The sequence below is a fragment of the Nicotiana tabacum genome, chromosome 7 (genome assembly GCF_000715075.1).
Source record: "Nicotiana tabacum cultivar K326 chromosome 7, ASM71507v2, whole genome shotgun sequence".
NCBI classification, from domain to species: domain Eukaryota; kingdom Viridiplantae; phylum Streptophyta; class Magnoliopsida; order Solanales; family Solanaceae; genus Nicotiana; species Nicotiana tabacum.
The window spans coordinates 93168580-93182752 of record NC_134086.1 but is presented as its reverse complement, the minus strand read 5'-3'; the positions used below and the strand labels follow the sequence as shown (position 1 = coordinate 93182752).

General features: G+C 36.3%; 1 protein-coding gene across 1 annotated transcript; it reads left to right on the top strand.

The window, feature by feature from the left end:
- The first annotated feature begins 4448 nt into the window (after nucleotides 1–4448).
- LOC142162174 (uncharacterized) lies at nucleotides 4449–7556 on the top strand. The gene is made up of 3 exons (XM_075218496.1): nucleotides 4449–4799; nucleotides 7313–7381; nucleotides 7473–7556. Exons 1-3 carry the CDS (start codon nucleotides 4449–4451, stop codon nucleotides 7554–7556), a joined length of 504 nt encoding a protein of 167 aa, XP_075074597.1.
- Nucleotides 7557–14173: the final 6617 nt, after the last annotated feature.

The following is a 14173-nucleotide window of genomic DNA, read 5'->3' as shown; positions in this document are numbered from 1 at the left end:
CGTTGACAAACACACTTATTGTAGTGGACAAAGCCACCTACTTATACAAACTTACTTTTTACTATTAAAAAAAAGAATTTAATTACATGACGAAAGTCTATTGCTAAAATTTTGGTTAACAATGCAAAATATTAAAATGAGTGGCATTTCGGAGGACACCAAACGCGTAGATTTATATTAATAATCGATATGCAAGAATCATACAAAATACTAATAAATAAGGGTGTTTGTGTAAAGCTTGAGCGAAATAGAGTTGCCATTAATATTAAAAGTGAATAATATAAATATGGTGCAATTGATATTATTATGTGAGGCAAATGACTTTGTTGACATGGGACAAAGCCAGCCACTTATACAGATTTGGGATCAAAGTGCTCGCAAGGGAGTGAGAAAGTATGTTCTAAAATAGATGAAAATTATAAAGTTTGAGGTTTGAATTCGCCCCAACTGCTTACGTTATAAAATTGAATTTAAGGTCAAAGAATCATGGAAAAAAATAAGTAACACATATTAACGTAAAGTAAATATATTTATACGTGGTAAAATGGACGGTTAATGGTTGTTTACCTACAAATACATAAACTCAGAAAATCTAATGATTGAATAATGGACAAAAGATTGATTATACTAAAATTGGATTTATTAGGATTATATATTGGATTCCATATGTGCCTTGCACTACCGAGTTACGTTGAAATTACTTATCGGTTTAAGTTTTCAATTACCATGGATTGGTAGCTATAAATAACACGCTTCACCCTTTATTAGAAGGATGTAATTACTACTAACTATCAATTTATGAATTAAGCCTTGATTCATCTACAATTAGAAAGTCTTTCTGCTTTTGATCCTTCTTTCTAAAGGATAAGTGCTTCATAATGAATAAAGTAAAAGGAATAATTAAAGAAATTGCATATTATCGCGTAGGAAAATTTAAATTCTCTGCATTGACGAATAAAAAGTTTCTCATCAGTGTAATTTAACCTAGCTTCTCGAACAAGTTACCATTTTTGTAAAGTTTTTTTTTCATCCTTTTTGCAGGACCATCTCATCCAAATTGTCAACTTATACTTAATGTAATCCCTTACATATAGTTGACTGTTAAAAAAGCTTCATTGCTCAAATATTTTCAATGATTTATTTATATAAATTATTGCTATTATTTTATATTCTTGATATTTAGACGCGTGAAGTGTACCAAAATTTTGACATGTATCAATATGTCTTATGTACTTAGCTTTTTATTCACAATAATAAAAAAAACTCCAAATGGTCAATGATAATTAATGAAATGCGAAGGAAGGGCATTATTAATCCATGTGGAAATTTACGCAAGTAATTCCAAGTTTTCCTTACAGCTATATTTGACATTTGCACTCACTTCGCCACTTTTCTTGAGGAGTTGGAGTCTCTTAATTAGATATAATTTGTATACAAAATGGCTACACGTCAACACTTTACATGTTTGACATAGATTTATTTATCAATATTTCATTTGCCACTATTACCTAACTTTCTTTTTCCACATGGATAAGTTGAAATAGCTTGTATTTTAAAATAAGCAAAAAAAAGTCTATGACTTGGTACCCAATAAATATATGAAATAGGGGAGAAATCGGCTTCAAGCAAAATTTTATTAATAAAATAAAATGAATTTGTCACCCACCAAGAGTATCCCCAATCAAAAATGTATTTGAATTATTTTGAGTGCGGTTCATTTCACACAACCAATATAATTAGAAAATAAATTAATTTGATCTTACATATGTTGACTGACATCAAGTAAATGATACATAGTTGCAAAAGGATTAAAATATGTAAACATCACTCAGATCAAATCTCAATTAGATCTGTCTTCATGAATTTAAGCCAGTGGTCAACAAATAATAAATGATATGCAAAAGGTAGCACGTCTTAACAACGAAAATTTAAAAAATGTTGCTCTAAATTTTTCCATTCTAGCAAATACCATACAAGTTGGCGTAGTTTTCCTGGTGACATCGTATAAAATATCAAGGAAATGCAACACACATTGATATTACTAAATGACGTTTAAAGTTTTTAATTTATGGTTAAGTTTGACTTTTTTATATTTTCGTACAATTTTCTGTTCTTTTATCTTTTGTTTTGTTGATGGATCAAAATTCAAGAGATCAAGTTTATATTTTTAAGATTGTTATACAAATAGCCGTCCATATTTAGTATTTACTTTTTCTAGTCAGTATACATAAATTATATATATATATATATATATATATATAAGGGCAGCCCAGTGTACTAAGCTCCCACTATGCGCGGGGTCCGGAAGGGCCGGACTACAAGGGTCTATAGTACGCAACTTTATCCTACATTTCTGCAAGAGGCTGTTTCCACGACTCAAATTCGTGACCTCCTGGTCACATGACAACAACTTTACCAGTTACGCTGAGGTTCCCCTTCAATATATACATTCATCGGCTATTTTTAGTTTAAGAGATTAGGTGAACGGTTCTTCTATTTTTAACATAGAAAAAAGAAGAAAAAAAAGTAGAGAAGACTTAACTGGACATCAATAACTAAAAGATCATCGAATTTGGACTCATGACACTGAAATTCAAATTATCATACCTGAGTATCTGACTTGGCTTTTCATTTCTTCCCAATAATATAATAATCTGTTTTGGATTAGATTCAAAAGGAGATGATAGAAAGAAAGAAAGAAATGTAATTGTCACTCAATCAATTGTAGAATTAGAAAATACGAAACTTACAAATCAGAAATCCTTGACTCGATTGAACACCAAAAAATCATATATAAATCATAAAAGACATAAAAAGTAGTAATAATTTTCGAGCCATGAGTTCGATCAGACTTCGCAAAGTTATCCTATTGTCGTCGAATCAATTCATAAAATAGGGAATTACTATATATAAATCACGTATTCATGAACGTAGAAGAAAAGAAAGAAAGTGACACATTCAAGTGTAATAAGGACAAATAGAAAGCCAACAACTTTTAACAAAATTTTCAACAAAAATGATTGTAAAAAAAGAGCAAAAGAAAATCCTATACAACTACTTCAACTGATGGGTAGAGCCCTTGCATCTGAGCAAAGAGACCAAAATTAGATTCACATCTTAGAAAAGTTCCAAATGCTAAAAGTTTCTAACAAGTGGAGTATAAGATACATCCTTATTGAATATAACCACCAATTCGCTTCTTCCCCAAAAACCAACTCTCTAGTCAAATTTTCTTGCCTTTTTGAGTGTGAAATGTGAATAGTCTTGTGCCAAGTTTTTCTGTAAATAGTCACACCATTAAGGTGAGTATATCAAGTGATGAGATACATAGAGATAGGGGTGTACAAAGAAAACCAATAAACAACACTAAACCGATAATCCGAATTAAATCGAAAAAAAGAATCGATGTGGTTTGGTTTGGTATTGGAAAATAAAACCCTTCCATAATTGGTTTGGTTTAGTTTTAACTAAAAAAGTCAAACCGAAACCAAACTAACCCGATGCTATATTTATATAATTTTTTTTTAAAAAATATACATAAAAATATTTATATTAATGTAATTTATAATTATTTTTTAAAGTTTTCACAGTTTTATCTTTTAACGTATTATTTCAAGTTTAGACTTAACATTCTTGAATGGTAAATAAATTTTATGGCCCATAAAAGTAGTAACTCAAACAAAGTTCAAATGAATGCTGTTGAAGTATTATTAACAAGCTGATACTTAACTATAGTTAACTATTATTGTAATAACTAACTAGGTTTGTTAGTTTGTTAATAAAGGTAGTTAGTTAGTGGTTAGAGATATATAAATATCTGTACTCTTAGAACAGTTAGTTACACAATTTTATTTTTGCTTCTTCAACCACTTCAATGAGATAATTCTCGTTTCTCATCTCTTTCAGTGTGCTAGTCTTCTCTCTTCTCAAGTTCTAGATCAATCGTCCATGGCAGCTAACATGGTATCAGAGCCACCAGCAACGATCTAGACTTTTCTGCGATTCTCTCCTCTGCTTCTAAATTACTTCAATTCTGCAGAATTAGGTGCAGAATTTGTCTTAGAGTGATCTCAAATTGAAGCTAGGGTTTGTAATTTCTCTAAAGCTGCAGTCAAAATTGGCGATTGGTACTGAAGATGACCAATACAACAGCTAGTACACTAGCTAATGGCATTTTTGGCAATTCTGCTCCAGCTGGTTTGCAGTTCCCCTCTATCGATCATAATCACCAGCTGTACCTACAACCAACTGACATACCAGGTAGTTCTCTAGTCTCTATTTAATTGACTGGTGTTGATAACTATGCCTTGTGGAGTCGTGCTATGAGAATTTGTTTGTTAGGTAAAAGTAAGTTAGATTTTGTCGCTGGAAGATTTTCAAAATAAAAGTTCGAATCCCAGCTTCATGATTTGTGGGGAAAGGTTAATGTTGTTGTTTTTTCTTGGATAATGAATATTGTAAGACCCAGTTTGCCGAGTAGTGTACTGTATACATCTGGTGCTCATAAAGTGTGGGAAGGTCTAAAAGAGAGATTTGACAAAGTGAATGGTTCTAGGGTATTGTTTCTTCATAGAGAAATGCACAATTTGACTCAGGGAACCATGGCTACAGCAGACTACTTCTCAAAGCTGAGAGATTTGTGGGATGAGTTTGATGCTCTAATGCCATGCCCAGGTTGTCCATGTCCTGAGTCTAAACAATATGCTCAGCACTTTGAGGCTCAGAGACTACTGCAGTTTCTCACTGGTTTGAATGACTCCTATGCACAGTCAAGAAGTCAAATTATGATGATGACTCCAGTTCCTACTATTAACTAAGCCAGTTAATCGGGCCGAGCTGACCTATTCATAGCACGATTTAACCTGGTTCAGCCCGGGTAAGCCCGGTACGCTAGGGAGTGGGGACGGGTTGGGGAGGGTTGGGCGGGGAGGCGGGCCGCAAAGAACAAAATTTGGTAACCGGTGCCCCAGAACTCGGTTAGCTCGGTTACCCGTTACCGGGTTTTTATCAGGCTACAGCCTGGTCCAGTCCGGTTACCGCTGCAAATTTTTTTAATTTATTTCTGGATCGTTGCCAACGGTAAAATTTAAAAATGACCATTTCCAACTGTCAAATTCAAAAATGATCATTGGGCAAAGGCCATTTTTTTTTGCAAAAATGGCCATTTCGGCCTAACCCTTAAGAAAATAGCCCCCACCCCTAATGTCACGACCCAAAATCCATTAAAGGTCGTGATGGCGCCGGACACCGCTGTTAGGCAAGCCAACAATAATTAATTCGTTTGGTTCTCATTTTAGTATTTTTGAAATCATAATTTCCTTTAATTATTAAATAGTAAAAGATGGGATTTACAGAGTAAATAATAATATTTTAACAATTTCAATGTTGAGCATCAATTAGGAAGATAAAATAAAATGCAGCATCTGTCCGAATACAATTTAGATAGGAAAATACATAAGTAACTCTGAAGGAGACTCTGCTGGTTGCGGATCGAAATATGAAAATGCAGCTCACCTAAGTCCCCGCAAATTACTACGCCTCTACCCTCACAGGGCCACTAGGCACATGTTGATACCCAATTTTTCCCTCATATATTTTAAAATATGCATACACACTTTTAAAATATTTTACATGCATTTACAAACATGCACAAGTATTTTTATAAATTTTTATAATTTTTAAAGGCCCTAAATCCATTTATTTCTATATTTTTAATTACATAAATGTTTAAAACTATCCCTCATATTATTTTATGATGATTTAATCATCTAAATTCGTCGTTTATGTTCATATGAGTGTTCAAATATTTTAATTATATTTTTATAATTATATTTACATTTTTAAAGACTATAATTGCATATTTTTCAAAAATAGCCCCTATATATATGCATAACTACCTTATCTATACAGAAAATGACTTTTTATATTTTTGTAATATTAAGCAATTATTTTAAATCACCTTGATACATTAAAATTATTTTTATTATTTAATTAGCTATTTTTAAAATTATTTTATTTAGTAAATTGGGTATTTAACAAATAGCCCCTAATTATACCCAAAATCGGACCCCCAATCCAATTCAATTAAAAACCAGGTCCAAATCTACCCAGCCCAAACCCTAAAGACTTCTACCCGGTCCCAAACCCCTCTAATCTTGACCGTTGATCACAGAGATCAACGACCACCATTCATTCTTTCCCTTTTTATTCCAAATGAGCCCTAACCCTAATCATTCTTCACACACCAACCGCCCTTGAATCCCTTCTTCTCCGATTCTGTCTGAGACCAACCCTAACCTTAATCGGCGCCACATAAACCTACCCCCAATCCCTTCGATTTTTACCTGTTCCATGGGATTCCATGGTTGTTTCAGACCTCTACCGGTCTCCTACTTCTTCTGGTTGTTCAATTTTTCTATCTCATGAAAGAGATCTCAAAGGGATCTAGCCCAGATCTTGTTCGAGACTCTTTAAGAGTCTACCTATGGTCACATCCGTTTGTGAGTGCTATTATCTTGAGTTTTATGGTTCGAATCTTTGGTTCAAAACCAGATTCTCTTTACCCCACCCCTTTTCCTCAAAACCCTAATCTTTTAGACATGAATTTGTCCAGATTTGGAGTGATTCTGAGTTTGTCAGTGATTTTTCTTTAAAGATCTCTTGGTTCTTTACTGTTAATCGACTCTAAATGTTTTTCAAAATTAGGGTTCCACTTCGTCTGTTTTTGCAAAGGGCTTTTCTGAAATTCCTTATGTGTTTGATTAATTTTTCTTTAATGACTGTGTTCTGGTCTTAGTTGTTTGATTGTTCGTTGTTCACTTCAACATTCTACTAGTTATTTCTTGAATAGTTTATTGACTGACTCAACCGTCTAATGTTTCATGTTTTGCTGAGGTGATTTACTGTATTTTGCCTGCTTTCCTTAATTCTAAGATTCTTAATTGACATTCCTTGCCTATTAAGCTCAGATTGGTCTTAAATTACTTATGTTACCTTATTTGTATGGTTAATTGCTTGATTTATGGTGTTCTGACCCTAATTGGCTGTCAAACTCACTTCTTGCCTTATTTGAAACTCAATCTGAGTTATTTTTGGGTATAACTCCCTGATTTTCTGCCCTGTCAAGCTTGATTGATTATTTGATTGTTTTCCTTGCCTTATTTGCAATGTTGAACCACCTTGCCTTATTTATTTTACACTACTCGACTCCTATAAATACATGACTCTGTTCAAACACACACACAGAGACCTGAGGAAAAACACCTCTAAAAACTCTTGCTCTCTACTACTATTTGTCTATTGCACTGTCTAGCCGGTTGAAAGCCCAAGGCTAGATCTTGGATCCTATTTACTTCACTCTCCTACTGTAAATTCTGAACTGGTATGCCTTACTTTATTATTATTCAAACATATGTATGATTTAGTTTATGTACTTCCTGCTTAACATGATCACTTGCATGTTACTAAATCAGTATGCTTCTTGTTCTCAACATGCCTACTTTCATGTCATTGAATCAGTATGTCTCCCTGGTGTTAGCATGCCTGCTATTAACTAAGACCTATGTGGTTTTTCCCTACCTTCAATATGTCTGCATTGTATGTTTCCAAGACTTGTGTGTTTTTCTGTTCCTAGCATGTCTACTTTCATATTGTTTGAATCAGTATGTTTCCTTGGTATTAGTATGCCTATTTCTAAGACTTATGTGCTATATGCTAATGCCTTAATCATCATGCTTACTCACATATGTTTAAACCTAGAGGGTCTTGTTTTCAGCATGTCAACCTACTCGTTTCTATTCACTAGACTTATGTGCTGTCTTGTTTACAACATATCTATGTGCCTGCCCCTATGTTATTAGACCTATGATTGCTGTCCTGTTATAGATGTTCATCCCTAATAAACCCCTAATTAAATCATGGTATCTATGCCTTCAACTTGCTTGCCTTTATGTGTGATTGTTTGATCCAACATACTGCCCTATGATTGGTACAAGGCTTTATGTTCACCTAATATTAGTTAATGGACCAAGACCATAAGGAACCTTTGCTGAATCAATAGATCTTGTCGGTTGTTGATTGAGTTCAAGGCTGAAACTCCTTCCGCTGACCCTGGGCAATGTGAATTCTTGCTTTGTGACTATGTTGTTGTTCTCAGAATGTTTTTGATTGTTGTTTTTTGTCCTGAACTGTTTTACTCCTTAAATATTTCCACTTCCGAGTTGTTTCCCTCTGGAACCTATGAACTATTTTACTCCTAAATTATTTTCCTTAAACTGTCACTACTCTTTTAAAGCACTTTCATTCCTATTCTTAGAATACCTAGGGTCCTGCCCCTCCAGTGTGAGCACTACTTAGGAGTCCATGAGACTCCTCTGAACTCTGACACACTTGGCCTGGTCATTCCACACAGCACAAATCTGTTGCTCTTTAAGGAGGATCTTGGTGTGAGCATTGCCCAGGGTCCCTGAGGCCCTTAGAAACTTTGACACATTAGGATACCCTCTCTCGGTCACTATGGGATATGGTACTTTAGACTGTTTAAAGGCCTAGTTTTTCCTAGGTTTACTCTGGGCCTATCCAGGATCCTTATAGTATAGTATCATTTATTTCTGTAATTCATTTATGATTGGTTTGTAATAGTAATTTCCTTGTAAACAGATATTGGGATATTAGTAAAACTGGGAGGGATTCTTATATATATTCTGTTGGGAACAGGTAGATACCATGCCTATTGGGTTTAATCAGTTCCTACACTTAGAAACCATACCTATAAGTTATTTTGATGTTTGTCTGATTATGTGCATTTAGATACCATGCCTATAAGGTTCTAAAAATCAGTCATGCATTTAGAGGCCATGCCTATAGGTGCTAAAATCAACCCTATATTTTTTAGTTACCATGCCTATAAGTTTTAAATCAATTTCTGCACATAAAATTCATGCTAATAGGATTTCTACATATTTCAGCATTTAGAAATCATGCCTACAGGGTTTAAGATAACATCAGCCTCTAAAATCAGCAGTCAGTTCACAGTTTAGACATCTAGTCTATAAAATCTCATCCGTTCATCATTTAGGCAAATCAGGTAGGTTCAAAATGGTTATTTCTTGCTGCCTGAAACTGCCCAGATTTAAGAAGTAATAATATCAGTAGCCAAACTGATTAGGTACTTGCTGCCCTGCTTTAATAAGCATTACATATGTTATGCTTTGTGCTCACCTAGATATCCTGCTTTAGGATCCTTTGAAATATCTAAAATCTTGTTGTTTGAGACGTGCTATTGTCTGCTTGTGTGAGTAGGTAAAAGTGAGCCTTTAATTGCCCCTTTATGTGAATGTCCTATTTATTTTTGCTTGTCGCTTAGATTTTCTCCTTTTAAACACCTTAGAAGAGTCTAGAACTGCCTTAATTAGAGGTCCTAAACACCTCTAGGGCCACAAGGAAGGGACGGGTAATGCACACATAGAGTACGTTTAATTAGCATCGCTTATATAACCACTAAGGGGAGGTAATCGGGTAGTAAAAGATATGATGATCTTTGCGCTAATGCTATGTGTAGCACCCCAACTTGGGGACGATTACCAAACATTGTACAAAAGTGATCTTGTAGGCTAAAAAACCTAGGACCCCCCTCTTACTCCCTATTTTAAATATAATATCAAGTTGTCTAAATTTCTTTATCTGTTTATAAGACTAATTCACATAATTTGAGTTCAGCCGGGACCCACTGTTGTGGACCGCGAGGGATGCCTAACACCTTTCCCTTAAGGTTATTTCGAGCCCTTACCCTATATCTGGTAATGCAAACCGATTTTTATAAGTTACTTGCTTTAGGTACCCTAACGCACCTTAAATCCGTTAGGTGACGACTCTTCAAATCTCATACCCAATTCCCAAAAGAAAATGAGTTGTTCCTAATTAATGTCAAAACCCGTACTCCGCGAGGAAAAAAGGGGGGCGACAATACATACGTACCTCCACAAAATGTGCAGCAAGCGTAGTATGAGTACGTAAATCAAAGCGTACCCTGTAAGTATCCAGTCTAACCTCGAACAAGTAGTGACAAGAGGTCGACTCCGACACTTACTATGGGCTAACAATTAAATGCTGATATATTTTTTAAGCATGGAATACAAAACATAGCCGAAAATTTAATAACCGTAAACAATCAACAAACTCTTTGACTAATGGAAGTTACCAAATTCATCTTTCATCATTTAACAATTTATATCTCAAGCCAATAAAGCTAGGTCAATTATTATTAGTTCCAAAGAGTTACCATGTGCAAGTCATGCATAGGTCGTACAGACTGATCCAATATATAAACATAAATTGTGCACTGCCAAGGGTCGAACGACACGAACCATAGATGCATCTATTAACCTGCCGAGGCAAATAGCCCGCTCTCATGAGAGTAGCGGAAATTTACCCCGCTCGCGGAATATAATTGCGATGCGGTTGCACATAGATTTCTTGTGTTATTATAATATTCATTAATTCTTTTCAAAAATACAAATTCAAATGAAAACTTTCAAGTCCCGAAGTCCATAATTTCAACTCTTTTCAAGGCATTTAATAAGCATACTCGGTCTCAATTTCTTTCAAGACAAATAATAAACAAAATCAAATAACGGTATCAACAAAGCATGGTATAAACCTAGAACTACCTGGATATAGGCATAATTAGTTTCCACGTACGGACTCTCGTCACCTCGTACGTACGTAGCCCCCTCAAATAAAAGAACATATTAATTTAGTTCACCTATGGGGTTAATTCCCTCTTACAAGGTTAGAAAAGAGACTTACCTCGCTCCGCAGTTCCATAGCTAGCTCCCAAGCCTTTCCAACAACTAAAACTGATGCCCAACGCTCCCAAAACTAGTCAATAAATGAGAAAATCCATAAATATATATTCTAATACTCATTATAATCCTATTTACAACAATTTCTAACTCCATTCGAAAAGTCGATAAAAATCACCCTCGAGCCCACGTGCCCGGATTCTAAAAATTTTCGAAGATAAACTTTACCCATAACACCACAAACTCAAATATATAATTTATTCTAAATTCCATGTCCAATTTCGTGGTCAAAATTCAAAAATACTTAATTTCTAGATTTTTCTTCAAAATCCCAAATTTCTACAAATTTTCATGTCTAAATCTATATATAATCCAAGTATTTAACTTGCAATAGGTGGGAATCACTTGCCTTGACATAGATGATGAAGATGGAGCTCCAAAATCACTCCAAGACTGGCTCCCATGGAGGAAATGAAGTGAAAATGGCCAAAACCCGTTTTAAAACAACTCACTGCCCAGTCCGACCTTTCTTGGTGAACGCGACACATCTCTCGCGTTCCAAAACTCAACAACCTCAAGCCCAAGAATCTCTCTTTGCATTCGCGACCCATTGATCGCGTTCGCGAGGGATAGCTGCCCTGACCCTTCGCGTTCGCATTCCCTTCTACGCGTTCGCATAGGCCAAACGACCTTAGGCCTAACTCCCCCTTTCTTCTTCACGTTCGCGTGTCCTTTGCTGCTTTCGCGAAGGCTTGTCCAAATCTTGCTTTGCTTTCACATCCACTGGCTCGCGTTCGCGAAGGCCAAACCCAGCAGCCCCACAACTTCCTCTTCACGAACGCGGGACTTCCTTCGCGTTCGCGAAGAAGGAAACCAGACACAAGGAATTGTAGTCCAAATCAGCTCCAATTTGGTCTGAAACCACCTCGAAAAACACCCGAGGCTGCCAGGACCCCGTCCAATAACAAAAATCAGTCCCATAACATAACACAGACCTGCTCGAGGTCTTAAATCACATCAAACAACACCTAAATCATGAATCATACCCCACTTCAAGTTTAATGAGCTTTAGAACTTCAAACATCTACATTCGATGACGAAACCTAACAAATCACGTCCGATTGACCTTAAATTTTGCAAACAAGTCACATTCGACTCTACGGACTTACTCCAACTCCCAGAATCGGAATCCGATCCTTATATCAAAAAGTCCACTTCCGGTCAAACTTCTCAAAAACTTTCAAATTTCTAACTTTCGCCAAATGACCCCAAAATGACCTACGGACCTTTGAATCCACTTCCGGACGGCTCCCAATACCAGAATCAGCATAAGAGATATTCCCAGACCTGGAATCGCAAATGAACATTGATAACATTAAAATACACCACAACCCATATTTACGAAATTCTTCTAAAATGCCAATTTTCACAATAGACATTGAAACGCTCCCGGGTCATCCAAAACCCGATCAGTACATACGCCGTAGTCCAAAATAATCATACGTACTTGTTGGAACCTTCAAATTCCGATTCTGAGGTCGTTTACTCAAAAATCACACTTTGGTCAATTCTTCCAACTTAAAGCTTCCAAAATGAGAATTTTTTTCCAAATCAACTCCGAACTTCCCGAAATTCAATTCCGACCATACGTACAAGTCATAATACTTGAAGTGAAGATTCTCATGCCCTCAAACTGCCGAACAACGTGCTAGATCTCAAAACGACCGGTCGGGTCATGACATTCTCTCCTACTTAAACATACGTTCGTCCTTGAACGTGCTAAAAACTGCTTTGGAGTTGTCCGAAATCATTGTTTAACACCTCGTGCACCTACCCGTGCTACCACAACTCAGTTGAGCACATTACCTCGAGCCAATCTGAAGATCCTCCCATTTATTTAGGCAAATAATCCTTAGAGCCAAATTCCATCATCAGAAATTCTCTACCAGGCATGTTTCCAACATACGAACACTGTATCAATCACTACACGATGTACTAATACATGATTGTATACTCTTACTAAATTCACACCATGCACCGCATAATTCACATGACCATAATAACATCCTCCTATGATAATAGCCGGAATCCCTTGAATCTGATGCCCTCAACACACCTCATGACGCATATAAGTCCTGTTTCAACTCTCGCAATACTGCCACGACAGAAGAGATGTGTAGAAATCTATAACCAACTGCAGAGTCAACAAATCGTTGAGTTTCTCCTCTTGATAAGAACCATTATCTCATTATGAACCAAATAATGGTATTTGCTCTTTTATACGCTTCATGTAAATTTGATCGCACTGATTCCACGCCCAATAATCTCGTCTCACCAAGTACAAGCTTCTCGGGCAATAAGCCACCCCAGACACTGCCAAAGGTCGAATGTGATATATAAGGAAAGTGAACTCTGGAAAGAACTACTCAACCCACGTAACTAATTTAAACAACCGAAAAGATACTATGAACCTTCCTCAGAAAAACAAAAAAGCAAAACACACAATAATATATATGGGAAAATGTACTCAACATCACACTGTTGGGCGTGCAACCCGATCAACACATGATACCGTTGCGGCGTGCAACCCGATCCAACCATGATGCCCGTTGCAGCGTGCCACCCGATCCAAACAACATAACCGTGGCGGCGTGCCACCCGATCCACACATAATAATCTATATGGAAATACTTACCGAGCTAAAATGCTCATAACTGCGAAATACTCGAATATTAACCACAAGCACGTGAAGTGCATAATACAAATCCTGGGGAGACAGATAGCGCCATACGCCACGAAACTCAAGCACGACTAAGGTGCAATAAATGACCTGTATCTTGAGAGCCATCTTGCTCTCACAACACCACAAATTACACGGGATCTCAACACGAGTGCGCATAATAAAACCACCTCACAACCCATATGGCACAATAGAGATTACATGAAATAGCCGACGACGAAATAACATCCAATGTCTGAATACTCTTCCATAAATAACACTATGCTGAAATGAACACATCTGGTCGCACTGTACTAGGCTAATAACCTTTCAAGAGTCCACAATAACCCTTTGTCCATGACACACTAGAACAACCGTCAAATCCAGAACAAATTTCCACAGTTCACAACCAAATGAATAGAGAGCCTTCCAGGACTAAACTCTCACAATAGCTCTATACTTGGTTTCAATCTTCAATCAATCAAGTGACTATATGTCACACTTATACAATCTTCTCGTGGGCTAGCTCCTACGACCTCCCGCACCAGGTAACAAGTCTGCACATCCATACCACCTGCCATACAAATGCTGTAAAGCGATTCAAGGATCCACAAAGCCTCTTACACATGACGCTGATCTCAGGTGACACTGA